General features: G+C 30.5%; 2 protein-coding genes across 8 annotated transcripts in view; one reads left to right on the forward strand and one right to left on the reverse strand.

Moving 5' to 3' along the window:
• Window positions 1-7,398, reverse strand: part of LOC118192652 (adipocyte plasma membrane-associated protein-like) — a 30,138-nt gene extending 22,740 nt beyond the window's left edge. Inside the window, exons 1-2 of one of the 4 annotated variants that reach the window (XM_035363649.2) lie at window positions 7,380-7,398; window positions 6,661-6,764 (exon numbers count right to left, since the gene is read on the reverse strand). In XM_035363649.2, the coding sequence (XP_035219540.1) occupies window positions 6,661-6,755 (95 nt within the window). In that variant the 5' untranslated portion in view covers window positions 6,756-6,764; window positions 7,380-7,398. Of the gene's footprint in view, window positions 1-6,660; window positions 6,765-6,947; window positions 7,265-7,379 lie in introns of those variants that run through there. The other 3 variants (XM_035363646.2, XM_035363647.2, XM_035363645.2) reach the window with 3 other exon arrangements.
• A 54-nt stretch (window positions 7,399-7,452) lies between these two features.
• The window catches only part of LOC118192650 (uncharacterized), a 42,869-nt gene continuing 36,794 nt past the window's right edge, over window positions 7,453-13,527 (forward strand). For 2 of the 4 annotated variants that reach the window (XM_035363641.2, XM_035363643.2), the window contains exons 1-2: window positions 7,453-7,605; window positions 10,600-10,687. In XM_035363641.2, coding sequence (XP_035219532.1) covers window positions 10,632-10,687 — 56 coding nt within the window. In that variant the 5' untranslated portion in view covers window positions 7,453-7,605; window positions 10,600-10,631. Of the gene's footprint in view, window positions 7,709-10,599; window positions 10,688-13,527 lie in introns of all 4 variants that reach the window. The other 2 variants (XM_035363644.2, XM_035363642.2) reach the window with 2 other exon arrangements.

The following is a 13,527-nucleotide window of genomic DNA, read 5'->3' on the forward strand; positions in this document are numbered from 1 at the left end:
ATAACTCTCTCAGTAATTATCTACATTAATTTCAACTTTAATCTTAATTTGAAATAAAAGTTTAAATGCAAGAATTATTTCAATTTGTACGAATAGCTTACTCAGAAATTATGTAAAACTGTAGTGCTTTACTTCGCTAGTGCATTCTCATTAGAATTGATGTATTTAACCCTTAATTTTGCCTTTCTTATATTTTCGCCTTCGGGTGAGCGGTGTGATTGCATCCTAATTGACTTAATTACCGCGAATGGTCTTAGGGTATAAAATTTAACTATATTTTGTAAAAATTCTATGTAATTGCATGCCAGTATTGAAAGAAACGATCAATATGATAAGAAATGGCTGCGACTTGTTTTGAAAATGAAGCGTAAAAGGTTACTAGCTAAGATATTCAGTTTGACATCAGTTGTACCATTATTGGCGATTTTATCGCTTGCGCCGGCAAAACAGAAAAGTACCACATAATCTAATATTTAACCTAATTATAAAACAAATTCAAGAATAAAATCAACTTCATAATGCTAATTATTTGAAAAAATATTCTAATATGATTCTAATTATAATATGATGCTAATTATTTTTTCAAATAATTAGCATCATATTATAATTTTATTTTACACGTTTAACAGTTATATTTTAAAGAAGATTTGTGACTTTTACTTAAATTTTACTAATGGTTAGTTTGATACTGATTCTTTCTTTTATGCCTCATGTATTGATGTATGTACTCGCCCAGTCCAAGTTCATGCAGATTGTATATCTGACATAAATTAAATAATAATGAGCATGTCTCGTAACAGAAGCTTGGCGGTTATCTCTGTGGCTGCTTGCTTGGAGACAGAGAGGCACTGATCAGACCAGATGTAGATGACCAACATTGATACAGTTGGTAAATGTTGAAAGTTAGCTGCATTTTGTCTGACCATTAGTGTCATAACTTCGTGTAGATTTGCAGGAATTGTGACCCAGTTAATATACAGTATTTAATATAAAGCTCCAATAAGCTGCTGATGTACCAGATGTGATAAGTTGTTTTGCATTTTCTGTCTTATTACTTGAAAGGAATAAAGATTTATGTTGATTTTGACATTGTGTTATCTCAATCCACCATAAGGATTAATGAAGACCTTAACAGGTGCAGGCAACTTTTAAACATGAGCAACTAGTTATAAATAATTAAATTATATACAGTCAAAAGTCTTTAATCTGGACTCGTCGGGACTTCGGCGATTCCGGATTATAGATCACCAGTTTAAATCTGGTAAGATGGCATACAGAAATTATAAAATTAAAAATATGAAACCGTAATTTGTGAAATAAAGAGCAATTATGATCTAAAGGGTAACAAAATTTACAAAAAAAAAAAAAAAAAAAAAAAAGCTTTACATTTATTTGTTTACTTTATTAAACATTTCTTTCAATGCGCACATGCGTAAAGCATACATTACGCATACTTGAAATTAGAAAATTGCAATCAGAAAACTATTTGATGTGTATTCGTGATATTTATAATGACGAGGAATTTGATTCAAATCATATCAAAGACGGAGTACATCAAGATGAAATACTACATTTAGTAAGGAATTATAAGCCGAATAAAATAAAAACATCTGCCCTGAAGATAAGGATAGTGCTGACAGATCAACTTCCAGTTCATTGCGCGCCACGTCGTCCCCCCCCTCCCGTAGAGCAGCGTGAAATTGATAAACATATTTCGGAATGATTAGAAATCAAAGGTTATGCCTTTGATATGATTTGAATATCCATTTTTTTGCAGCAATTCCACTTTTTGTTTGATACACATCGTAACATGCTTTCGCTTTGTAGATCGTTTGGTAGCTCCAGAATCGCAAATTCTTTTTGACATAATCGAAAGTTCAAGCTTACTTTTATAAAATTGCTCTAACAGTCTGCAAAAAAAAAAAAAAAAAAAAAAAACAATAAGCCGGATCCAAGATTAAGGAACAACACAATCTGCAACATTAACTGAAACAGATAATTAGATAATTTTAGCTTAGCTTATACCGTCCATTATACATTAAACACACATGCGTAAACGTATTATGCGCATGCGTAAAGGTATTATGCTTATGCGTTAGCGCATGCGCAGAAAGTTTGTAGCTTTGAGGTCCAGATTATAGATCATTCCGTATTATGGACGTCCGGATTAAAGACTTTTGACTGTAGTTAGATAAAATATGTTTATATTATTACAATTACAAATTTTTTTATTTCTAAAAAAATATCCATTAAAAAAGCACTAAGAACATTTTACAGTAGTTATAATTTATGATATTAATTCTAATATGATATTCGTATAAATATACATATATATTATAAAAAAACATTTACATTTTGTAGCAACACCACACAATAAAATATTTATGCATCTTTTCAATTTGAAAATTTTCCAGATATTTTAGCTAATTTATATCAATTTCCATTTTTAGCATCTTTTCTAAATTTATTCATTTCAATAAACAAATCAATGTTTCCACTAGTATCAGCTTTATCTCCTAATTAGTCAATGTTTCAACAATGTATCTTTGAAGAATAATTTTCTCTTTTATAAAATTAATTTCTTTTTCGACGAGTTTTCTCTTCATTTTAGAATTTTTAGATTTAATTAAAGATTTCTGTTACTCTAAAGAACTGCTTATAATTAGAGTGGATAGAAGAAATTGCCAATTTTATTTCTTTAATAACATGAATTTATATAATGTCAGGGCCAATCACAGTGTGGCAGAATTTATAAAATTTTGTGAAACACTGAATAACAAGATCTAGCAAAATTTTTAGAATTTTGGGCAGGCACTGAGGTGCCTACACATTTTCAATATCTTTGCTTGCTTCAAAGCTTGTGTGTAGTGGAAAGATAAAAAAATAAAAGGAAGATAAACATGTTAAGAAAAAGACTTCTGAAATTAAAGGAAAAAATTCTAGTAATTTTGTTTTCACAGTTCTTCCAAAGATTTTCCAAAAGTTAAGAAATTCACTACAAATTTCCTATAAAACATGTCCATTATGTTGTAATAACATGAAGACATTTTCATTTCATCACATTTTTTCTGGGATTGTAGTTTTATAAATCTTGTCTTTAAATTCATCTAAACATTCCAAGATGCAAGGTCTAAAATTCTTACCACCTCTGTAAGAACAAAAAAGCCAGAGAACTTTTCTGAACTTCTTTTTAAAAAAAAAAAGTTCAGAAAAGAAAAGTGTAACGTGAATTCTGAAGAGAAAAACCTATACACATTTAAATATTCTGACAGAATTACATGGGAAAAAACTCTTGAAAAAATACTGGTAGTTCAAACCGAGGTGCAAATTCCATGAATGGGCCATCTGCATGTGCATTTTCATGCATGTGCAAGAGCCAGTTTTCCTAAGAAAGTCATCCATGAAGGCATCCCTTCCCTTAGACAGATAGCCCTCAAGGCTTTGCCGTAATCATATAAACCAAACCTAACTTATGATCAAATATAAAAGAAGACAAATAAAATTAATTTTAAAATAATTACAATAGCTTTTTTTTTTCTTTCTAAAGAGTGTTTTGGAAATAATGCTTTATACTTATATTTGTTTATTTTTCAAAACCAAAATATTCCTAAGACAAAAAGATGGAAAGTAATGTCACTTTAAAATAAGGTAGGAGAAAATAAATATGTTTTAATATTATTTTTAAGTATAATTTTGGTATATTATCATTATTTTAATAATATTTATCAATGTTATTATGTTTCTAAAAAATTAAATTTCCAAATAAAAGAATTTTGTATATAAACTGATCTTGATATCACCAATATGTTAATTAAGTTGAAAAATGTTGAGCCACATAATAAAAGAACTCATATCCCCAAAAGAGAAAAACTGTGTTCGATGTAATATTTTATGAACTGTTCATTTGCAAAAAAAGAAATTATTTCAAAATGTTTATGTTTCAATCGAGGCAGAGCCTCGTGCCTGAAACTCCAGTATCCACCATTTATATTAAAAAGTAGGAAATAATTCATATGTTAACCCATCATATACATATTTGTCAATGCATCACTGAAAATATTCCTCCAAAATGTTAAGTATATCCAATTGAGTAAAATAAGGACCTTTTCCTGATTTTGAACAAAATATATGGACTTTTAAGGACTGAAAATAGTTTAAAAAAACCTAAGGACTTAAGTACTTATGAGAACAGTACACACCCTAACTTTTATGTGAATTATTTTCAAAAAGTTTCTACTTTTGAAAGTAATTCCCATAAGCACTGGAAACTTTGAAGTTGTAGTTTTAGGTTCTTTAATACATTTTAATTAATGATGCTTCCATTCAAATTAAATATGGTGACTTTTTTAAACTGAATTTAAAGATTTATAACGCATGCAACAAGTTTGTTATAATAATAATAATAATAATAATAACAATGCATGAGCTTCTGAACCAGCATCTGCTCTGTAAACCTTTCTTTTCATGACAAAATCTGACTTGCAATGACAATTTTAGTGCTTTGATATTATTAGTATAAAACAATTTCATTCTGTGACAAACAATTTAGTCACAGATGTTTATTGTTTGACCGTGGTCAAATCACATAATCAATTCACCACATAAATTCCTTTTTCTTTAAAGAAGGGGAAGAAGGTCAGTACTTCAATAAATTATTTTCAGAATGATAGCATTATCAATAAAACAATTACTTTATTTGTATTTAAGCAAATTAAGGTAGATAAGGTCTTTGTAACGAATTTATATAGGGCAAATTATCTCATATTCATATTACACCTGCTAAATTAATGAAAATTGCCTTGCAACTGACCCATGCTACAAATATCATACACTTGCTTATTTCTTCATATGAATAATGATGAAGTAATGGTGAAGTCAATCCTGATAACTAAAAGTTCATTTCAAATGTGACTTGTGGTTTATGAGTAGTAGGGATACAGTAGTAGAACTTTTATAGCAGTTCCTGAGTTATCATTCATGAACTGTTATAAAAAGTTCATTAATTTATTAAATACTAGCAGCTATGCGGCCAGCCTTCGTCTGGCTTTTAAATGTACCGGAAGAATGCCTGAAGGGAACACCAAACGTTAAATTTAAAAACTGGGCAGAATTTTACACAGCAGAACAACTTCATTAAAAAAACCCCACAATTTTCAAAAAAAAAAAAAATTATTATATATAACAAAATTACAATGAAATGAGCAATATCCCTTAATACAAATATTAATTATCCTAATAAATAAATTAACCAACTTCCCATTGCCTTCTCTCAACAAATGCCCAGTACCCAAGAAAAAACATTAAATTTAAAAACTGCACAGAACTATCGCCCTCATTTTTCCAAGTGGCAACAGTAGTCCAGTATGCAATTGAATGAAAAACTGTTGCCAAAACTCCATTTCTGAACTAATAAAACTATTCAAAATGATGCGATAAAATAAAAAAAATCGGTTAATCTTTAGATTATGGTAACCTGGCGATTTTTTGGCGACCAACCCTGCTACAGCAACCTGCTAGTTTTGTTTTGGACGCCATTTTGTTTTCACAAAGTAAAGGCTTTTTTTTTTTTTTTAACTCAACATTTTTTCCAACAATCTGCTAGCCGAATTACGCTTATACTGGAACTTTTATGGAACAAAAATGCTTAATCATGACGAACATTAGGTGCGAATTTGGGAGAAAGTGCAGAATCGCAAACTGCTTGCCGCGTTTTTAAGAATTGCACATACACGGTATCATCCATGTATACGTCGACCTATTTTCACTTAAAAAAACATTCCAGAATTGCACAAAAATGGCATTGCGCACACTCAACTTTATCCATGTACACTGCTATAGTCCTAGCTAGTAACCTTTATCGCCTCACCAAAATGTTGCCAAACTACCTGTTACCATATTCCACAGATTAGCCAAAAGATCTGATTCGAATTTTGAAAAAAATAACTTCGAGGTACACTGGTTCTTGTTAAGATGCACTATATACCAAATTTCGTAGCCCTGGGTTTATTAGCTTACGCGCAGCACGAACGAAATTTCTGAATTAAATGTCATATTCAATAAAGTTAAGTCTTCGTGTTGACGTGTCTAAGTTTCATAAGATTACTAGTCTTCTAATTGAAATTTCAGCAATAGTTAAAATATTTTATTAACCTGAGTTCAAACAAAGATTGTTCTAAGATTTAGCCAATATCATGTATTAAATATTATATTTGCCTATTGTTACCATCTCACATGATATTGATAAACATAAATTAACTTATTTCATTTTCTTTCCACATAAATTTTGTATTGTCAGAACTGTGCATAAGTATGTTTAAGTATTATATAAACTGAATGATGCATGAAGATCTTTTATATATGTCACATAAAAAACAGAACTCAAAAGAAATGACTAAGTTTTCCTTTTAATACCTCAAAATGAAACTTATTGTTTGGCCTAAATTTAAAAACTGTGTTTCTGAAATAACCATATTTTTACGGCCTTTTCTTTAAAAAAAATTTTTTTAAATGATAAAAGATTCCTTCACACGTTTTTGTATAACTTTTCCTTTCCCTAAATAATGTATTCAGTTGTTTGGTTTATCGAACAGCGATCTTTTTCTATATTCGAAGACTAATAATTTTATTTTAAAATAAGAGGCAAATTTAATGAATAATTACCTGTAACTAACAGGATCCACTAAATGAAAAAAGGGCGATTTATAACAGTAAAATAAAACTGCCAAAAGCACTACAAAGAAATTCCACTTCATCATTTGGAAATCCTGAAAGAGAAAATAAAAGATAACTCCAGGAAAGTTCTTAAGGTGCAAAGATATTTCCTTAAAAATGTGAATGTCTGAAGGACACTTCAAAATGTTTCCTTGATTTAAGAGTTTTCTTCTCAAAAGAAACATATACTGAAGTAAAATGCATCACAAAATACAGAATATTTTTTTGCTACTTACACCCTTAATAATTTTAATTATGAAATTTGAAACTACAGCACTTTTATTCTGATTACATCCTCAATTTATATTTAAAAAAAAGTTCTTATCTAAATGTACAATTTCATGTAAGATAATTGTGTTACCGGTGTCGCGTCAGCGGAGATAATTGCGATAAAAGATAAAAATATTCTAGAGCTTCACATGTGATTTCAAAATCACAAATTACTTTATTTCCTAAACTAAACTATCACACAACACGGATTTTAAGCATAAAAAAATAATTTTAAGAAGCATTAATGATTACGATTTAAATTGCTTCACCCTCTACGGCACGCATCACCAACTATACAAAGTTACAGTATATATCAACATTAAAATTTAAAATATTATAAAAATGTGTTTATTAATTTTAAATAATTAATGCATTCTTTAGTTAAAATTTATAACTACATAACAAAGTTCTTTAACACATATAATTCCATTAATTTCCACGCTCTTTTTTCATGCTAAATTTTACCGCAAGCCCGATTTAGATATCTTCAATGCATCCCAGCCGCTAAATTTTCTCTTTTTTATTTTGGCGTTAAGGCTGTTCTCCGAGCCTTGTCCCAAAATCACGGAGTATGATGACTCACGGAGTATACTCCGTGCCCCAAATAAAAGTCTTTTTTGAAAAGTTAGTGTTTCTAAGTTTTTTAAGTATCAGTGTTATTTTGATGACCTGTAACAGCCCATTATTTTTATTTTTAAATTTTTAAAACGTAAGAATATAAATTTATGTAAGTTAATTTCAATATTAATATGTTAATTTTGTATTAATTTAATATTCAGATAAATTCAGTTATAATTACCGAAAAAATGAAAGCAAATTAAGTTGGTTAATCATTCATAATTTCACCCCCTTCAAAAGTGACAAACATTAAAATTCTAATGAACTAAAAGAAAGTACATCTAGCTTTTTTTATGACTGATTTTTTTTATTTATTAACAATACTAGTATTTCTTTTTAAATTGGTAATTTGGAAAATGCATAATTTGCAAATAATTAATAATTTAAAAAAATCTGCTTATTCTTATAAAAAAATAAATTTGTTTCCAGTACCCACATTTTTGGCATATAATTTTAAATTTAAATTTTTTAATAAAAAATATTTAAATGGTGAGCATGTTTATTTAAAAAAAGAGCATGTTTCATTATGCCATCAATAAATACTTAATTACCTAATCCTGATGCTGACATGTATCTCCCACGCAAGGATACCTTCACCATCATGCGTTACTGTTCCAACCAAGTTTTTAGAATTAAGTTCCTCATTTTTTGTTCTCCATACAATTATATGCTCATCGTGTGTGTGATTATGGCAAAGCCTCGAGGCCTATCTGCCTAAGGGGAGGGATGCCTTCGTGGAGGACTTTCTAAGGGAAACTGGCTTGTATACACGTTACACATGGGGAAAACCACGAAAACGCCCATGCAGCCACCCCGTTCGCGGGATTCGAACCTCGGACCGAACTACCAGTGTTCAGCGACTTTACCGCTCAGCCGCTGGTGGGCCCCATTATATGCTCATCAGAACCATAGATGTTAAATTTGTTTGCATCTGCAAATAATACACAGTTCCAATATGCTTCAGGCTTATTTACGACTGATTTTGCGGAGTAAAGAATAAGTTTTCTATTTTTTGCACTTGTAAACAAAATGTTCAAGCCAAGTGCCCATGTAAACCAGCTGATCGTCGAACGTTTTCAGGTGGAAGTGAAGTAGAAAAATTTTCAATAAATTCTGCAGAAATCTTTACAACTCTCAAATGTGGATTTTTCACAAATTTTCCAACTATAAATCTCTGATCATGGCAAGTTCACTTTGCCAGACGATTTCTTCTTACTTTATTTTCGATCCAATTTAGGTTAATCTTTGGATTATGGTAACTTGGTGATTTTTTGGCAAAAATTTGGTGACCAACCCTGCTACAGCAACCTGCGCGTTTTTGTTTGGACACCATTTTGTTTTCACGAAGTAAAGGCATGTTTTTTTTTTTTTTTTACTTAACATTTATTTCAACAATCTGCTAGCCGAATCACGCTTATGCTAGAACTTTTATGGAACAAAAGTATTTAATCATGACGAAGATTAGGTGCGAAATTGGGAGAAAGTGCAGAATCGCAAACTGCTTGCCGCGTTTTTTAAGAATTGCACATACACGGTATCATCCATGCACATGTCGACCTATTTTCACTTAAAAAAAATCCCAGAATTGCACAAAAATGGCATTGCGCACACTCAACTTTATCCATGTACACAGCTAAAGTCCTAGCTAGTAACCTTTATCGCCTTACCAAAATGTCGCCAAACTACCTGTTACCATATTTCAAAGATTAGCTCCAATTTTCTTCTTTAATGTCTTATCACGTACTGAACCATAGAATTAATTGCGTAAATTTACTAATTTAGCAATATTCCAGATAAATTTGTCAACCTTATGATGAAAAATGATCAATTTTCAAATGATATTTGTTGTTTTCTTACAATTACGACCTATTTTTGAATATTAAATAAAATATAACAAAGAAAGCAAGCAAAGAATAAATCCAAGCAAATTTATTCATTGCTTGCTTTCATTTCCAGTGGCATTTATATACGGAATTCATTTCCAGTGCATCCCATTTCCAGAGTGCATTTATATAGGAAAAAAATCTAAAATCAAATTCCAGAGTGCATTTATATAGGGAATGATTTTCCCCTATATAAATGCCACTGGAAATGAGATGCACCTGAAGCATATTGGAACTGTGTATTATTTGCAGATGCAAGCAAATTTAACATCTATGGTTCTGATGAGCATATAATTGTATGGAGAAGAAAAAATGAGTAACTTAATTCTAAAAACTTGGTTGGAACAGTAAAGCATGGCAGTGGAGGTGTCCTTGTGTGGGGGTGCATGTCAGCATCAGGATTAGGTAATTAAGTATTTATTGATTGCATAATGAAACATGCTCTTTATTTAAATAAACATGCTCACCATTTAAATATTTTTAAAGATAATTTAAAATTATATGTTTAAAATGTGGGTATCAGAAGCAACTTAATTTTTTTTATAAGAATCCCAAGCACACGGAATGGAAGAATGGAGGAACATTGATGCAGATAAAAAAAAAAAAAAAAGAGTGAACTCTGCCCAGATGTTTGAAACTGTCAGAAATATTGCAAAATATCCTACAAAATACTACTACAATATTTACTAATATATGCAGATTTCTTAAAAGTGTACAAAAATTTTTAGAGGTAATTTTTCTCTTACTTTTTAGTTATTGCTTTTCCCAGAAAATTTTTTACTATGTTCATAAAATAACAAATATATTTTTGCTAAAATAAATATTATTAAAAAATTATTATTAAAAATAGATGTATTATTAAAAAATTCATATTCTGAAATATTAATTTTTATTAATGAATAAAGCAATATTTCATTGAAACTCTTAAATAAGTGTACAAACACTTATTTAAGAATGATTTATACAGTGGGAACCACTGTATAAATCATTCTGTTACTGGACATTGTATTGGAGTATATAATGATTTGTATAGTTTTATTGCTTGTGAATATAGAGACTGGTTTTTCTGTTTAAAATTTAATTATGAGTTAAAATGATTTTATGCTTCCTCTTTCAGTTCTAATCAGGTATACATTTCAAAAGAGTATAATGGCATCTGACTTTTATCAAAGAACAGCAGCCTTATGTGAAGAATTTGAAAAGAGGTACCTTGCATGATTTTTAATTCTCTTACTGTTCTTTTTAAGAATTCATTTAGTAAAATTCTTATTAACAGTTCACCAAGCTTTAACTCTCAGTTTTAATTTCATATTTCATCATAATTCTCAAGTACTTGTTTTTGTATATGTAATCTTTAATTTCTCACAAAAGTATTCTGCATAGAAAACAATATATACTTATTATCTCAGAATATTAAAAAGAAAATATCTCTGAGAAAAAGTGCTTGGAAAATATCCTTGGAAATTATTATTATTATAACTTTAGTAAAATATAGTGTATGATTATAATTATCAAATATAATATTTGTTTATTACAAAAGATTCAGTAATATTTAGTATTTTTAGCATTAACTTCCATTTAAAAGTTGCTGCACAGTAGATAACCCACAAGGGTACTATTTGGTTTCGAGGGCTGTAAAAAAATGGCAGCGAAAATGTATGCGCAAACGCGCCCATTTAACAGCACGCCAAATCTAGCGTACGCGCTGATTTCCGATTGTGTAAGTTTATATAGTTCTATATTTCTTAAGACGCCATTGAAATACTAGTTTAATTTTTAAATACTTTTTTGATTTTTAATCCTTTTTTTGATATCCTATAGATTTAACAATTTGGGAATTGCCCATGACGAAAACATGGCAATAGAATTTTGGGTAAAGTGCAGAATCACCCACTGCTTGACACATTTTTAAGAATTGTACATACTCGGTATCCATGTGCACATCGACCTATTTTCACTTAGAAAAATATCCTAGAATTGCACAAAAATGACACTGCGCACACCCTTGACTTTATCTATGTACACATCGACCTATTTTCAGAGAAGGCATCATTTATTATAGAAAATTACATTTGAACAACCAACGAGATGAAATTATGCTTTAGTGATAAGTTGATAGCGAAATAGCGATGCAGGCATCCATTCAGTTATGTTTAGCAATTTTTATATAAATTATAATAATGATCCGAAATAGTTATTTACTTTTATGCTTCCATTCAGTCATGTTTAGCCTTTTTCATATAAATTATACAATCCGTTAATCCGGACTCGTCGGTACTTCGGCGATTCCGGATTATAGGTTATCAGTTTAAATCTGGTAAGATGGCATGCAGAGATTATAAAATTAAAAGTATGAAACCGTAATTTATGAAATAAAGAACAATTATGATCTAAAGGGTATCAAAATTTACAAAAAGAAAAAGGTTAATATTTATTTGTTTACTTTATTAAACATTTCTTTCAATGTAAGTTGGTTAAGTTGCTTCATTTCATGTGATAATACTTTCTCTTTAATTCTATTAAACAGACATAATTCCTTGTTCAGTTACAAAGTTCTGCTGTTCAAGTCCTATAATTGCTGTGTCGAGAATACCGACTAATTTGTCAATTGAAATTTTTTCGTTTTCAATAACCTCTCTGTCACTTTCTTCACTATCGAAAGCGAATTATAATGACGAGGAACTTGATTTAAATCATATCAAAGACGGAGTACATCGAGATGAAATACTACATTTAGTAAGGAATTATAAGCCAAATGAAATAAAAACACCTGCCCTGAAGATAAGGATAGTGCTGACAGATCAACTTCCAATTCATTGCGCGCCGCATCATTTCCCTCCCCCCCCCCCCGCAGAGCAGCGTGAAATTGATAAACATATTTCGGAATGATTAGATAATCAAAGGATATGCCTTTATCCATTTTTTGCAGCAATTCCACTTTCTGTTTAATGCACTTCGAAACATACTTTCGCTTTGTAGATCCTTTACATATTAGTAAATATATATTGGAAATTCTATTTGACATAATCGAAAGGGCCCACCAGCGGCCGAGCGGTAAAGTCGCTGAACACTGGTAGTTTGCTCCGAGGTTCGAATCCCACGGACGGGCTGGCTGCATGGGCATTTTCGTGGTTTTCTCCATGTGTAATGTGTATACGAGCCAGTTTCCCTTAGAAAGTCCTCCACGAAGGTATCCCTCCTGTTAGGCAGATAGCCCTCGAGGCTTTGCCATAATCACACACACACACATAATCGAAAGTTCAAGCTTACTTTTATAAAATTGCTCAAACAGTCTGCAAAAAATAATAAGCCGAATCCAATTCGAAGATTAAGGAACAATGCAATCTGCAACGTTAACTGAATTAGATAATTTTAGCTTAGCTTATACTGTCCGTTATACATTAAACACGCATGCGCACATGCATATTTGCAGCCGTAAAGGTCTTATGCGCATGCGCAAAAGCCAATGCATATGCGTCAACGCGACACATGCGCAGAAAGCTTGTAGCTTTGAGGTCCAGATTATAGATCATTTCGGATTATGGGTGTCCGAATTAACGACTTTTGACTGTAATAATAAAAAAATATTATATGAAATTAACCTTTCATCTAAATTAAAACATCAATCTTAAATAGTTATTTACTAGTATACTTTCTTTCTTGCCGCAATTATTAGGGTTGCCGCAATTATTTTTGGCAGCATTGGCATCAACAATAGTTTGGCGATTTTTTACGGCCATACGGGTTAAATATAATATGTATAGTTTTTCACTAGCTCAGTGCTTATTAAGTATATCTATTAATTCTACTCTTTCATTTTTAAAATTAATTCTTTTTTCCTACCTTGATGTTATTCCCTATGATTGCCTTCCATATGAAAACTCTTTTTAATTCCTCTGTATGCTAGTAGGAATCTGTTTCTCAAAAATAAGACCAGAACAGATCTGTACTGAACTTGATATGAGGGAAATGTGGTTTCAGTGAAGGAGAACTTTTGATGCTAAGTGATAGCTTAAACATATATCCAATAATCTGCATAATACTT

The sequence above is a fragment of the Stegodyphus dumicola genome, chromosome 9, assembly GCF_044657685.1.
Source record: "Stegodyphus dumicola isolate Sdum_Otavi_A_Nest chromosome 9, ASM4465768v1".
NCBI lineage: Eukaryota > Metazoa > Arthropoda > Arachnida > Araneae > Eresidae > Stegodyphus > Stegodyphus dumicola.